At 43.0% G+C, this 13,741-nt stretch overlaps 1 protein-coding gene across 1 annotated transcript; it reads right to left on the bottom strand.

Annotated features, from left to right (window-relative positions):
• Nucleotides 1-4,358: 4,358 nt before the first annotated feature.
• Nucleotides 4,359-12,599, bottom strand: LOC139660274 (5-aminolevulinate synthase, erythroid-specific, mitochondrial-like). Its single transcript, XM_071538364.1, has 10 exons — nt 12,483-12,599; nt 10,712-11,075; nt 9,997-10,092; nt 9,639-9,861; nt 9,110-9,294; nt 8,721-8,900; nt 7,464-7,628; nt 6,325-6,593; nt 5,584-5,746; nt 4,359-5,187 (listed from the first exon to the last, which is right to left on the bottom strand). The coding sequence occupies exons 2-10, from the start codon at nt 11,052-11,054 to the stop codon at nt 5,024-5,026; spliced, it is 1,788 nt and encodes a 595-aa protein (XP_071394465.1). The 5' UTR covers nt 11,055-11,075; nt 12,483-12,599; the 3' UTR covers nt 4,359-5,023.
• Nucleotides 12,600-13,741: the final 1,142 nt, after the last annotated feature.

Raw genomic sequence — 13,741 nt, 5'->3', positions numbered from 1 at the left:
ATTGTCATCAGTATATGTTTTAATGTGATCTAGATAGGAGGAATAGGTTAGAGAGATAAAGAGTAGGGGGGCACAGAACAGAATCTTTTGATACTGAACACAAGGCAGGTAGATTCACTATATATTATTAAACTACTAACCAAGCAAACTGAGCAGTAAAATGTCAATGTCTGTGTGCAACAATGGCACGTGCAAGGCGAATGCTTTGCAATAACCATGTAATCACCTTGTAATAGCCATTTTATTCACAACAAAATGACTCTGTGGAAACGAAATATATACAGCTAAACTGGGTAATTAGATTGGAGATTACTGCTTGTTTCTGTAGAAGGATGGAAATAGCCAATAATACAGGATACAGGATAGGATCACTCAAATTTGATATTTCTGTAGGTGGCGAGGCAGCAGACTCCTTGCTGGAGAGAGCGAGGTGTTATGCTTTGCTGGGTCAACGAAAGACAGCCATCTTTGATTTCAGTGCCATTCTCAAGGAGCGCCCGAACCACATACAGGCCCTCTGTGGAAGAGGCTTCACCTTTCTCATGCTGAACCAGCAAAAGGTATTCTGACTTTAAAATGTTGTAAAAATGTATCATAGGTCAGAGCTTGTACCTGCTGTTTTTAGACAAAAATTTGAACTTCAGTATTCAGAAATTATGTGATAAATCAATAAACTGCACACAGCATCACCAAACACACATCAAACACCTCATGTTTACCAACCTGTGATCGCTTTACACCAAAGGATACCAAAGGGACGAGAGAGGCAAAAGGTCTAACTTTGGTGACTCCAGTTTTCTCTGGACATAGCGTTCGCTCACTGCTGTGTAGGAGAGAGTTTGTATTTCACGCTTAAGTTTCAATTCATCACTCCCTGTGGGCAGAGAAGTGTCCCATACCCGACACCAGAATTTAATTTGGGCAAATAGGGCGAATCTGTAGAAACTCAATCGGGGGGATGGGATGCTCCTCTCTCTATTGCAACCAAACTTTGCGATTTAGGCTGATAAGACACATCTATTTTTACATAAAAATATTGCCTAGTGCAGCTTTAAAGGTGATGTGCATTATCCATTTAAATGTGATTGTCAAACTGCCTTTTTCCCCCCACAGGAATGCACTCAGGATGTCCTGGCAGCGCTTCAGATCAGCACTGATATAGTCACCAAAGACATCCTGTCACTCAAGGACAAGGCGCGGAAACTGGTTTGCGATTGGCTGCAGCAGTACTGCCGGACCAATCTGTCGGAGATCCTGGTCGCGAACGCCATCCCCTGCCACGAAGAGCAGCTCAGAGAGGCTTTCATAATTGGTGGAGCTCTTATGAGGACCGACTGCAGAGACCCCAGATGGCATCTCCTCTATGTGGACATACTCTTAGCCAAAGGTGAGACGGGAACCCCTGCCAGAAATTGCTGCTTGAATTCTCAGTATGACCCTTGATGTTATTGGACCTGGTCTGCCTAGGAGCAGTGTTGGGCAAGTTACTCGGAATTACTTATTACTCATTTAACAAGTATTCACATTACTTGACTACTTATTTAACAGGAGAAGTAATTAGTTACATTAGTCGTTACATTACTTTCTGTTTTGTTGGCAGTAGGCACTTTGGCAGGTCTTTGTAGGCACTGGCGGGTTATTTTCCCCTGAGTTTCACATTGCTGTCTTGCCGTATTAGATGCTTTGAAAAATTGGATGTTGTGTTTTTCACTGTGAAAAGTGAAAAACGTTTAGGCCTACAACGGACGATAGGCCTAATGTTCTTTGCATCCTTGACTGAGATAAATTCAAAGTAATGGGATTACTTCCAGCTGCTGAAAGTCGCGCTGCGTCTCACCCTCACCCTCCATCTTTGGTTTTGCTTTTTTAGCTAATAGCCAACGTAAACCTGCCCACACATGTCCTTAAGAAAAGAAAATTTTGAAGGGGGGATTAAAGTATAACAGTGTGTTACTAAGATTAGTAACTGCAACGTAATTACAGAATTTGAAGTTGTAATCCCTTACACTACTTGTTACTGAAAAAAGTAAACACATTACTGTACTGCCCAACACTGGATTGTACTGTATGATGGTTCCACTTTGGTAACAAGAACCACTGTATCCGGTGCTCTAAATGCACAGTGACCCTTATCCCTGCTGCTATGATCCGTCTGCTCCAGGTGGGGTTAAAGCAGCAGGCGCTCACCTGAGCCAGGTGTTTGGCCAGGAGCCCCGGGAGGCAGTGGCACAGGCCCGGGTCGGGGTGGTGGAGGCCTGGCAGCAGAACTACCGCGGGGCGGCTCGCAGACTCAGCAAACTGGCTGAGAAAGATCCTTCCACTCTGGACTTCCTGCTGGCCCTGATCCCTCTCAGTCACCGGAAACGCACGGCACAGGTAAGACTAGGTGCTGGCGTCCCCGTTTCACTATTTACAGTGTCATCTAGTTTCTGTAATCCAATCCAATTGTGTCTTGGCTTGGTATCTTGATTTTTTGTTGTTGTTTGTATGTCTCTTTTATTTGTTTTGAGGTGAGGTGTTTTTATAAGCCCCTGAAGGTGAAATAGGCGAGAAATAGGTCAAATTTCAGATTCCTATTGGCCCCTGCAGCGTTTTTTATTCTGCCATTACCAGCAAATGGGTTTTCCCCTATACCTGCTGAGCTGACCATGATGGGATTGAAAAAATGTGCATAGACTTTAGTTTGTTCTGAGGGACAGGGAAAAGAATGATGCAAAGGAAACTATCATAAACTGTTCATATCAAAATATAATGGCAAATTCAATATTACCATTTTTGCTATTTTACCATCTTGGACAGTCAAATACAGAAATCCAAGAAATATAGTTCCCCTCGACAGTGCAAGGACTTTTATGATTAAACTGGGAGCAGATTATTGAAAATGAATCCCTGGCTTTTTTAGAAAGCTATATATTTTTTTGGTGTTCGTCCTTCATTCTCCTCCACATTGACAGAGAGCTGTGCTCTTGAGTGATGCTCTTAAGCCCCAGGCATTCTGTCACAGGGCCACATTCTTATTTCACCTGCACAATATATTCATTTCATCTCTTCTCTTTGTTTCTTATCATCAGATTTTATCACGGTGTCTTCTTATATCAATTCTTTTGTCACTCTGCAAACTAAATGAAAAACATAATTTAAAAAGTAAAAAAAAAAAAACGGCATTGACACCTTCATCAATTTCTATTCCCCTGGTTACTGTGACTTTTTTACGGCTGCTAAATGAACACAATGCAGCACAGTGCTGCTGTCTTTATGAGTTATTTGATTCTCAAGGCAGGAGACCCTCTCCATTCTGATGAACATGTGTCATATGCTTATAATCAACATGACAGGAAGGTCAGAAAAGATGTAAAAAATGCATGCTGTATCATGATTTCAGAAAGAGACTACAAAGAGAAAATCGATCAACAATTTTGAGACAATACAAGACAGGGCAACAGTATCTTACTATCATCTCACTAATGTACTGTAGGTGTGGAGCATTTATACAAATAAATTTATGAATTGCTTATGAATCTAATTGCATGTGTGTACTGTACTAGGCAGCAGCTCAGGAGGCCAGCACTGTGTCGTCAAGCGGCCACTGGGATCAGGCCCTCACACTCCTGACTGTGGCAGTGCAAGCAATGGGAAACCATAAACTCCAGTACCTCCGTCAGCGGGCCGCCTGCCTCGCCCAGCTGGGCTTACATGAGCGGGCCATAGCCGACCTGGACCGAGTCATCCAGAACCACGGGGGGTCCGACTCCAGCTGCTCTGACGACCCCCAGGTCTGGGCTGAGGACTTGTGTCGGCGAGGCCGCAGCCTGGTGCTGAGCTCCAGAGAGGGGCCGGCTCTGGAGGACTTCAGCCGGGCCCTGGAGCTCCACAGGGGCCAAACCATCCAGTGTGTGGAGGCTAGTCTGGGGAGGCTGCGCCTGGCGGAGTGCTTCCTGCGCGGGGCCCTGCAGCACTATGGGGAGCAGCAGCTCAGTAAGGCCTGGAGGCTGATCGAGTGCGGCCTGGTGGTGGACAGCGAGAACGCAGAGCTCCGCAGGCTCAGGGCAAAGGTCAAACGTGAAGCAGCCAGCCCCTGCAATGTCAACTAGGGTTGATATTCAGCGTATCGCAAGAGATCTCCAACCTAGCTTGCATAATGTAGCCATATCAGTGCCTATTCCTGAAGATTATGTTGAAGAGGAACTATCCAAATGATGGAGAAATCACCTAACGTTTTAAAAGACATGTTTGTATGCATTCTTTGAATAGGAGGTGATGCTCGGTATGCAGGGTTTATATTGCGTCTTGCAGGGTTTATATTGCGTCTTGCAGGGTTTATATTGTGTCTTCCAAGTTCAAATGAGGTTTGTAGTATTGACAGTATTGTTTGTTATGGTATTCCACATTTTAATAATCACAGCGCTTCAAAATATTGTATATTAGAAGAGTATTCTGAATGGTAGAGATTTTCAACATCATGGATTTAATGTAAATTTTTATTATTCCCCATGTTCTAAACCAAATCGCTACTGCAATGATTTTGTATACATTCAAAGATCGAAGTTGGGCAGTGGATGTCTTTTCAGTTTTAATGAAACATCAGTAATGATATTGTCCTGGAAATGGAAACAAATCATGATGGTTGTGTTATATGATATGAAGGAAGTCATGCCACATGAAAATAAATAGCAGAAATTAATCCAAACATCACACCTAGATTAGAGATTTTAGAAAGTGCCCAATGTGCAGGATTTATACTCTTAAAGGGGAGGGGGCACACTTTTCTTTAATCATATCCATTACACCCAACACAAGTCACTTCAGTAAGCGCAAACACAGGAAAATATAAATAAATACATTGAATACACAGAATTGAGTCATTTTTGTATCACTGACATGAAAGGAATGTCTTATTTTAAATCAAAGAGTAATACATTTGTACTTGTCTGAATGCACCTGAACTAGGATTTTCCGATTGATAAGATAAAATTCATATTCATATATGTGTAATTTGTGTCGAGAATCTACTTGCACATTGGTATTATGCAGACACGGTGATGTATTGTGGCTCCATGTTGCCGAAGTAGGATTTCTCCCACTCACTCATGAGGTCAAAGTGCAGCGGGCGGTGGCAGAAGGTGCAGGAAGCCATGGCCGGGCTGCTGAGCAGAAGCCCCGCCTCCTTCCACACCTCCACCAGTTTCTCTGTCAATGAAACAGAGACATTTCTTAAGAATGAACAATTTAATGCCAATATTCATTTATCTATTTCTTTCTTTCTTTTGTGTTTTTAGCCAGCATACTCCAAGGTTCCACAGTAGGTCACACTAGCATTAGCAATTGATGGCATTAGTTTTTCCATTGAGGGACCACACTCTCAGTACAAGATACTGTCATATTTTACTGCACTGCAGTATATGGTGACAAGTGGATGCCAAGAGGCCAATATATACTTACAAAGCCAAGAGAGACACTAAGGACAAACATAAATCATGCACACCTGCCATTGTCCCCACTTAACTTGATTGGACATCTACCAGAACAACACAGAGTTCATTTCTATGGAGAAGCCGCAGACGGGGGTTTGCTGGCCACACTCACCCACAAAGTACTCCATCATGGCTGGGTTGTGATGCGGAGAGGGAGCCAGGCGCAGCAGCTCCTCACCGCGAGGCACCGTGGGGTAGTTGATGGCCTGGACGTAGATGTTGTGCCTCTCCAGTAGGGTGTCGCACACCTTGGTGTTGAGCTCAGCGTTGCCCACCTGGGAAATGAACACAAAAAGTGAACGGAAGACATGGACGTGGATGTTTTTACTTTTTATTCAGTACGATAAGTGTTGGTATGGGTGGCCCGAGTAGGAATCAAACCCATTACTGTGGTAGTGTTGGTCCCATGCTGCACCTATTGATCTATAGAGGACCAATTATACAGTGATGCTGATCAAAATGGCTGCACCTTTTCACATGGCAGGTACAAAATGGTGTGCTGCCAGAGGTTTAGAATACATTATATGTTTTGTATTTTTAATGCCTTTAATCTTATGGGTAAAAGTGTTTTGTGGACATTTAGAATATATGTAGAATATTAGAATGGTTAACTGCCAGAGTTATTCCCTAATATATAACAGGTCAAAATGGCAATGTGATTATATAATTCTAATAATGACATTCTCTGTGGCACTAATGAGATAGTAATGAGAGTAATAGACGGACACTTGGGTCTTATAATCATTGCCTGGCTTACTGTAGTTGATATTGCTCTGACCCACAAAAGAAGGCAACATTAAGATAAGGAGGTGGTAGAGTAAGATAATGTGGTAGCAGCGCTACTATTTAATACCCGAATAGGGATGATGTGGCTGGGGCAGTTGACCACAGGCAGGCCCTCGTCCATGAGCAGCTGTCTCATGTGTTTGACGTTCCTCTGGTGGGCCCTGCGGAGGACCTGACCCTCGGGGCTCCTCAGCACCCTGACGGACTCCAGGGCTCCGGCCAGCACCATGGGGGGCAGCGAGGTGGTGAAGATGAAGCCGGCTGCGAAGGAGCGCACCGTGTCCACCAGGGCGGCGCTGCTGGCAACGTAGCCTCCCACACAGCCAAAGGCTTTGCCTGGAGCAGTAATGACAGAAGGAGATTAAAGTCATTATTCTGCGAAAAAGGTCAGAATTCTGACTTTATTCTCAGAATTCTGAGATTAAACTCAAAACTCAAATACATTTTTCACATGTGGCCCTAATCCTCCTCCGTAGGTATGTGAGGTGAGGAAACAGGCAATTAAATGCACGCCCAACATATTCTTATTCTGACATCTGCGTGTCTGGAAGATATTGTGAAAAGGATGAGAGTTCATAATTTGCAAGTTTAGTTTCAGCTTGTTTCTTATTCTCAGTGCTTGTCAAATTAAGACTTGCACTGTGCATTATTAAAGTAAGGGTTGTTAGCTTATATTTGATGTGTACTTGACAGGGACTTCTACCTAAAACCGTACAGCCACTGACAGTATGTGTTCCCTGGTGAAGGTTTTATCACTATGGCCAGACTGGGAGTAGAGCAGGCACCCAGCTGATAATACCTCTGCTTCCTCTGATGAGAGCTATAGCTCCTCTCGTGCCCTCAGTCAACCTGCATCAGGACAGTGTCATGCCTGGTGAGAGTTTTTGCTCCTATGTTGGCAATATGACAGTGTCAGTTAGAGTAATTGGCTTTAAGTGGGGCCTTGGCCAAGAGGAGAGCCACTTGGCTTGGCCTAATCTGTGACTGTTTGAAGCCGTTTGCCTTGCCCTGTCTGTATTCACTGCTGTGGCAACAAAGGGAGATGTCAGTGTGTGTGACTGATGTAAAAGACGACATGTCACAGTTGGAGTGGCCTTTCACTTCTTTCATCAAACCTTTCATAACAAAATGGAAGTGGAACATTAATGTATGCAGAAATTTTAAATAGAAAGGCTACAGAGGTGGCTTTCCTCATAAATTGCTCACCTAAGGTCCCAGAAACAATGTCAATCTTGTGCATAACATTGTCCCTCTCGCCCACTCCAGCTCCATGCGCTCCATACAGGCCCACAGCATGAACTTCATCAACAAATGTCAGCGCTCCATATCGGTGAGCTACATCGCACAGCTCTTCCAAAGGACATATGGCACCTGAAAGCCCCAGGGAATAAAATGGTATAATTAGAAATGTGCAGCAGCAAGTGAACTATGGAAGTAAATGAGTGCTGTGAATAGCACTGTTGTGTAAGGTGGAGAGGACGTGTCGTTAAACACGCATGGAGAGCGCCACTGAATTTATGAGTTAGCATGTGCTATTCTCTTATGACTTGGAATATTTAAGAACATGAAGTCTCAACATTTTCATCAAAATGAGCTTTGTATATTAGTATTGATATCAGTTTCAAATGATAAATTGTACCCTTATCAACAGAAAATCCTCCCAGATATGGACCCAGTCACCTGTTCAATCTATTTCAATTCCTACTCTATGGAGCTGTCATCAGTGTAATAGGGCTGAGGAGGAAAGCTGGTTTCTCCCATGGGAGACAGTAATAAATGATCATTAATGGAGACTGAATTATTCTAGGTTATAGAAATATAACCAACTCCGAAGCTCACTTCCCCCTTATCAGCAATTAATTAAGAGAATATTACTTTGTGAACATTTGACTTTGTCATTAAGTAGAAATAATGTACATAATATCCATTTTCAACAGAAACTGAAATGACACCACATTTCATTTTAATGGCACTTATACCACAGATTGGAAAAGTTTTTTGCCCATTTACCACTTTGGCCTGTGGTTCCTGATGTCAATTGTTTTGTTACCCAATTCAACTGTGTGTTTGTTTATCACCTTCATTTTTTCTGTTTTCTTTTAGACTGGGTTTTCACAAGATCCTTGGGGTGTCTTTGGCTCACCTGCCCAGTTTCTATTTCTTTTGTCTTCTCTTTTTTTTTAAGTATTTTATTGATTGTATGAACTTATGTAATGGTAAATACAAAGGTGGGTAAGCTATGGCCTCCAGTTGGTGATCATAAGAACCACCAATATAAACAAAAGTCAGTTACACCTTCAGAAAAATGTTTTGCTTCCTTCTTTAAAAGAAAGTCTTCATATTCATCTTATATCCTAGACTAAGTTAACCTCTGCCACACCCCTGATTGTTTGTGCAAACAAACTAAAACGAAACCTAAACAATCTCTACCATCAATACAAATCAATGTTTCATAGTACTCACCATCCATCGAGTGCACAGTCTCAAATGCCACAATTTTGGGTGTCTTGGGGTCCGAGCGCCGCAGCAGTTCCTCCAGATGTCGGCTGTCATTATGGCGGAAGATGAAACGCTTGGCTCCGCTGTTCCTGATGCCCTGAATCATCGAGGCGTGGTTCCCCGCGTCAGAATAAATCTCGCACCCTGCACACCACCGTGAACACAGCATGAAACCAATGGAGATGACCCCCCCCCCCCCCCCTCACAGTATCAACAACCAGATGCTGTTCACCTTTCCCAGAGGGTATGAAATCTGAAATGTCTTTGTCTGGGATATGAGCAGCATGATTGACCAACAACATTTGAAAACAGATTTTTGTAGTTTTTTTTTTAAAAGACAAGACATTGATTACCTGGCAGCATCTTGGCCAGGGTGAAGAGGGTGGAGTCATTGGCCACGAAGCAGGAGGAGAAGACCAGAGCTGCGTCCTTCTGGTGGAGCTGAGCCAGTTCCTGCTCCAGCGCCACATGGAAGTTGCTGGTGCCGGAGATATTTCTGGTTCCACCTGCGCCTGCACCGTGTCTGTCCAGGGCATCTCTGAGGGCGGACAGAATAAAAACATAAAACATCTGTATATGATCTGTATATCTGACCCAAAGGTCCACAGTTCATCTATGCCATGAAAGTAGTCCTGTCTTAATCTTTCTAATTCCCTAGTCCTTTCAACTGGCCTTGTGTTTGAGTCTAGACCAGTAAAACAATGTTTCTAGCTGCTAGAAAACTAAGTCATGAATGAAAGCATTGTCTCATATTCAGAAAAAGTCAGATGATGACAACCTAGAAACTGAAAACAAACGTAGCTCTGCATGTACTTCTAACATCCAAATATAAAGGGTACAATGGCTAAATTCAGCTCTAGGTTTTTTTTTTTCTCATTTTACCTGATCCCCTTGAGGACCTGCGGGTGCCGACTCATCCCCAGATAGTCGTTGCTACACCAGACAGACACCTGGGATCCCTCCCTCCCAGAAATAGAGTAATCCTCAGCGAAAGGAAAGACCTTGGCGCTCCGGTTCACCGTCTTGAAGACGCGGTACGTGTGGTCCTCCTTCTTCTCAGCAATCTTCATGCTGAAGAAGCTGTCATAGTCGTAACTGGGGCCTACTGCAGAGATGGAAATAGATAGTTTTGACTTGAAATCAGTGAAGACATTGTAAATGCATTCTTACAGACTGCACTCTTTAATTAAATGAGTAATATTTGGTTGGGTTGCAGCCCATGTTGGCGCTGTAAACTCACCCATGTTGTCTTTGAGGAGGTGGGTGACAGCGTCGGTTTGAGCTGATGTTGGGAGGATCGAAACCTTGAGACCCTTCAGCAGAGAAGTTATCACACCTGTGAAAGAGGAGAGAAGACCCATGGATGTGAAACTACTGCAAACTGCAAACGTTTTTTTCATTTAGTCTATCCTGGGTCTTTGCCTTCAGTTAGATATTAGTTAGTAACAGATTTTAAGGGTATGATGCCTTTGCCTCTGTTGAAGTTAAAATCCGTGGTAACACTTTATTTGGATAGCCCAGTGCTGAACTATCAGGTGATAAAAAAGTAGATGTTCAGCAAAGTGTCACTTGCCTATTGGATGCATCTCCACACACTATGTAACCCTAACCTTGACTTTAGCCTAAACATAACACCAAAAACTAACCCTGACCCCATTTTTAGACCTAAACCCAACACTAAATTGACCCTATTTCTAACATTAACCCCAATCCTAACATTAACCCTAGCTAAGACATTGAGTATATATCTATGCACTACTTTTCGGACAATTCAATTATGACTTGAATTTATCACTTGAAACTAGACATTTTAGTGACACATTATAGTCATTTGATATGAAGTTGAGTATCAACACTGGACTATCGCTGTACTAGCTGTGTGAATCTGTAATTGCTGAAGTGTTTGTATATTCATCATTATATCTACATAATGTTGTTTTGTGTTATCTGCCCACCTGGGTTGGACTGTTCATGGACGTCCTCCTGTACCTCAGGACTGGCCCGGACAATCCCAATCTGGGAGGTGACGAAGGGACAGTCCTTCGACACGGACACAGCCACCAGAGCCGCCGATTGAGCAAACTGCCTCTTCTGGTTCACTGTGGGAGGCCGGTGGCTTGGTGGCTGGGTGGGTGAGACGTTCATCTTGGTCTCCAGAGAGGGGGGGCCGCTAACACTGATCTGGCGAGCAATTATGGGGCATCGGTCGGCCAGAGACAGCAAGGCGGCCCCCGTTCTCCTCAAAGCCGGCTTAGGGGCCGACTTCAGGAAGGGGCAGTGGTGCAGGAAGGCAGCCATGGTACTGAAGCTGTTCCTGTTCTGAGTCGACAAGATGAGAGTCACTTTGTTTTATAAAACTTCAAAGCCTGACTCACTCTGTGCAATATATTTGTAAAAGCTATTTTACAAAAAGAGAGAGCGGTGTAATCTCATTCACATTCGGGATGTGTGCCAATTCACAGCTGGTGGTTACATCATAACCACTTTTGCCTCAAGAAACTTTTGCCTTTTCCAGAAACTTCCATAGAAAAGCTAATAGATCATCCCCAACACAGTCAGGCTAACAACATTTAAAATGAAGTAGACAGGGGTATGATTGCGCTTAAAATTGAATTTCATAAAACCAAAATCCCATTATAGCTTACGAGGTTGGGAATGTTTGGAGGTGCTAGAAGTGTATGAGCAGTGCAGCTGAGTTGTTGAGTTTTGCGACAGAGAGCAGTAGGTGCCTCCTCAGGGTGCGGCAGGTTGCTGCTGCTTATCTTCACTCTGCAGGCGCTCAAGTGCGACTGACAGAGACGTCATTGGCTCAGGCTGATTACTGCAGTAGGCTATCAAATAATCCTCTATAAAACACAATGTGGGTGTGTGCATTTAATTCTTTTGATTAGCAACCCACAGACTATTATTTCCCCCTTCCTTCGCTGTTAAAAGTTTCACAAATTTTTCGAATTCTAATGTTGGCTGTAATTATAGCCCAGCAGTAAAGCATTAAGGATTAGTCCACCGAATGCAGACAAAACAATAGCTGATCCAAATGTGCATGTGTTGACCTGATGAGCACCTCCATGTGCAGTTTAGTTTACAAACACAGACCTGCTGTATCATCCCTCTTACAATGTGCTGCGGCCAGCAGATAAGGCAATTCTCAGGATCTGTGGTTTATTCCTGTGGTTGGAGGTTATCTTGAAGTTGAACTATCAAGATGCTTTTGCCAGTGGCTTTTAACACCAGAATTAGGTCAGAATCTTGTTTTATTTTATTTCATTTTTTTTGTTAAATAAATGTAACTGTAGGTTGTCTATTCGTGACAGACAAAAGACAAGATATCCAGTTTGTTAATTAGGCTACAATATAAAAAATATGAAGTATCCACACCTTATGCCTCTCATCAATGATGTCATTTACACTGTGTGCATGGCGTAGACTATAGTAGGCTACTACTAGTAGTCATAGTCGTAACTAGTGGTAGTACTACTACTACTACTAATAATAATAGTACTATTACTACTACCACTACTACTACTATTGCTGCTGCTACTACTACTACTACTACTACTACTACGGCTACTACTACCCACTACAACAACAACAAGAACTACAACTACTACTAGTAGTACTACTACTACTACTACTACTACTACTAATAATAATAATAATAACAATAATAAAATAAGGTTACTGCCTAAAAATGAATACATTAAAGAGAGGATTTAGGGGTCTCACCTGTTGACCTGCACTGAGGACGAACTTCAAAACAGCAAGTAGACAGAAGGTCAGCAACTGTCACAAGTTATTGGAGAGATGTTGAAGAGCATTATGCAATCTTCTCCACTCCCACCCTTTAGAGGCGTCATAAGCTTCAGACTGCTTTAGGGGGGCCTGCCTGGGTGGGTGGAGGGGGTGGTGTGTGTGTGTGTGTGTGTGTGTCTGTGTGTGTGTGTGTGTGTGTGTGTGTGGGGGGGGGGTTATGGGAGTATCCAAGATGCTGATTAGAGTTCCTTCACTATTATGAAGTGGTAACCATCAACAAGACACACACGACACTGAGTGTCACCCTCTGTCACGCAGTGACTTTATGGCAACTCATCATTTCACCTTAAATTTTATAATTGAATTATCTCCGCTTTCTAAAAAGTCCCCCCATAACTTTTCCCACACTTTCTGGAGTATTGTTAGATTTTCTAAAACATACATGAAAATAGTTAGAGAATAGTTACATTTATTCCCTTCAGCTGATGGCTTGTTGGCCTTCTCTTACACCACGAGAAAGAACTATAGTAATCCTGTAATATCAGGATAAAATATATTGAATAGAAATATCACAGCAAAGCTATAAGTCACAATATAGTTATACAACATTATAGTAATATTCTAGTTATACCATAGGCGATTTAAAAAGTACCATAATGGACGACAAACTAGTTTTTAAGTCCTTATAGGTATAATATTATTATTATATATTATAGAATCATGGTACATTATCATCGTTCCTGCCAGGGTAATTCGAACCCCCCCCCCCCCCCCCCCCCCCCAAATAACCCACCGTCCCACACACACACACACACACACACACACCTTTCCAATACCATCTTAATATCTTAATAAAACCATCCTCTTTTATGTTTTTTTCTCAAAAAGTGACCCCTGTTTTCTGTTAACTTATTCAACGTCACGGCCTAACTACTGTTTGGATAGTAGCTCTGTGCTCATCAGTATGCTCACCAGCAGATGGTGCATTCCTCTGGATTTTATGAATAGCTCCTGGCTGCTGACGGCGTCCGTGTAGAGGCGGGGTTTCTCATGTTGTCAAATCAAATCGCCTCTCCGGTAACGCGCAGTGGGCAGCAGGCAGCAGGCAGCGGGGCTGGTCCATCCTACACGGACAGGAGAGCAACTGGAACACAGGACCACAACCATCCTCACTGAAGGACAATCTCTACCAAAACAAAAAAAAACAACAACAAAGGGGGCAATCTTTCCCG

Source organism: Centroberyx affinis, unplaced genomic scaffold (assembly GCF_046629955.1).
Source record: "Centroberyx affinis isolate AG114_WGS23_722 - 3 ecotype Tasmania unplaced genomic scaffold, CSIRO-AGI_Caff_v1 ptg003264l_1, whole genome shotgun sequence".
Classification (NCBI taxonomy): domain Eukaryota; kingdom Metazoa; phylum Chordata; class Actinopteri; order Beryciformes; family Berycidae; genus Centroberyx; species Centroberyx affinis.
Note: the sequence above shows the minus strand (reverse complement) of the source record. Positions and strands in the feature narration are given on the sequence as shown.

Bases quoted from the DNA above. Each gene is read 5' to 3' on its own strand.
- LOC139660274 (XM_071538364.1), bottom strand. From the start codon at position 11,054: ATGGCTGCCTTCCTGCACCACTGCCCCTTCCTGAAGTCGGCCCCTAAG. The intron at 7,629-8,720 runs GTGAGTACTATG...TGGGGCTTTCAG, and splicing joins GACTGTGCACTCGATGGATG to GTGCCATATGTCCTTTGGAA. The intron at 5,747-6,324 runs GTATTAAATAGT...TTCATTTCCCAG, and splicing joins GCCACATCATCCCTATTCGG to GTGGGCAACGCTGAGCTCAA.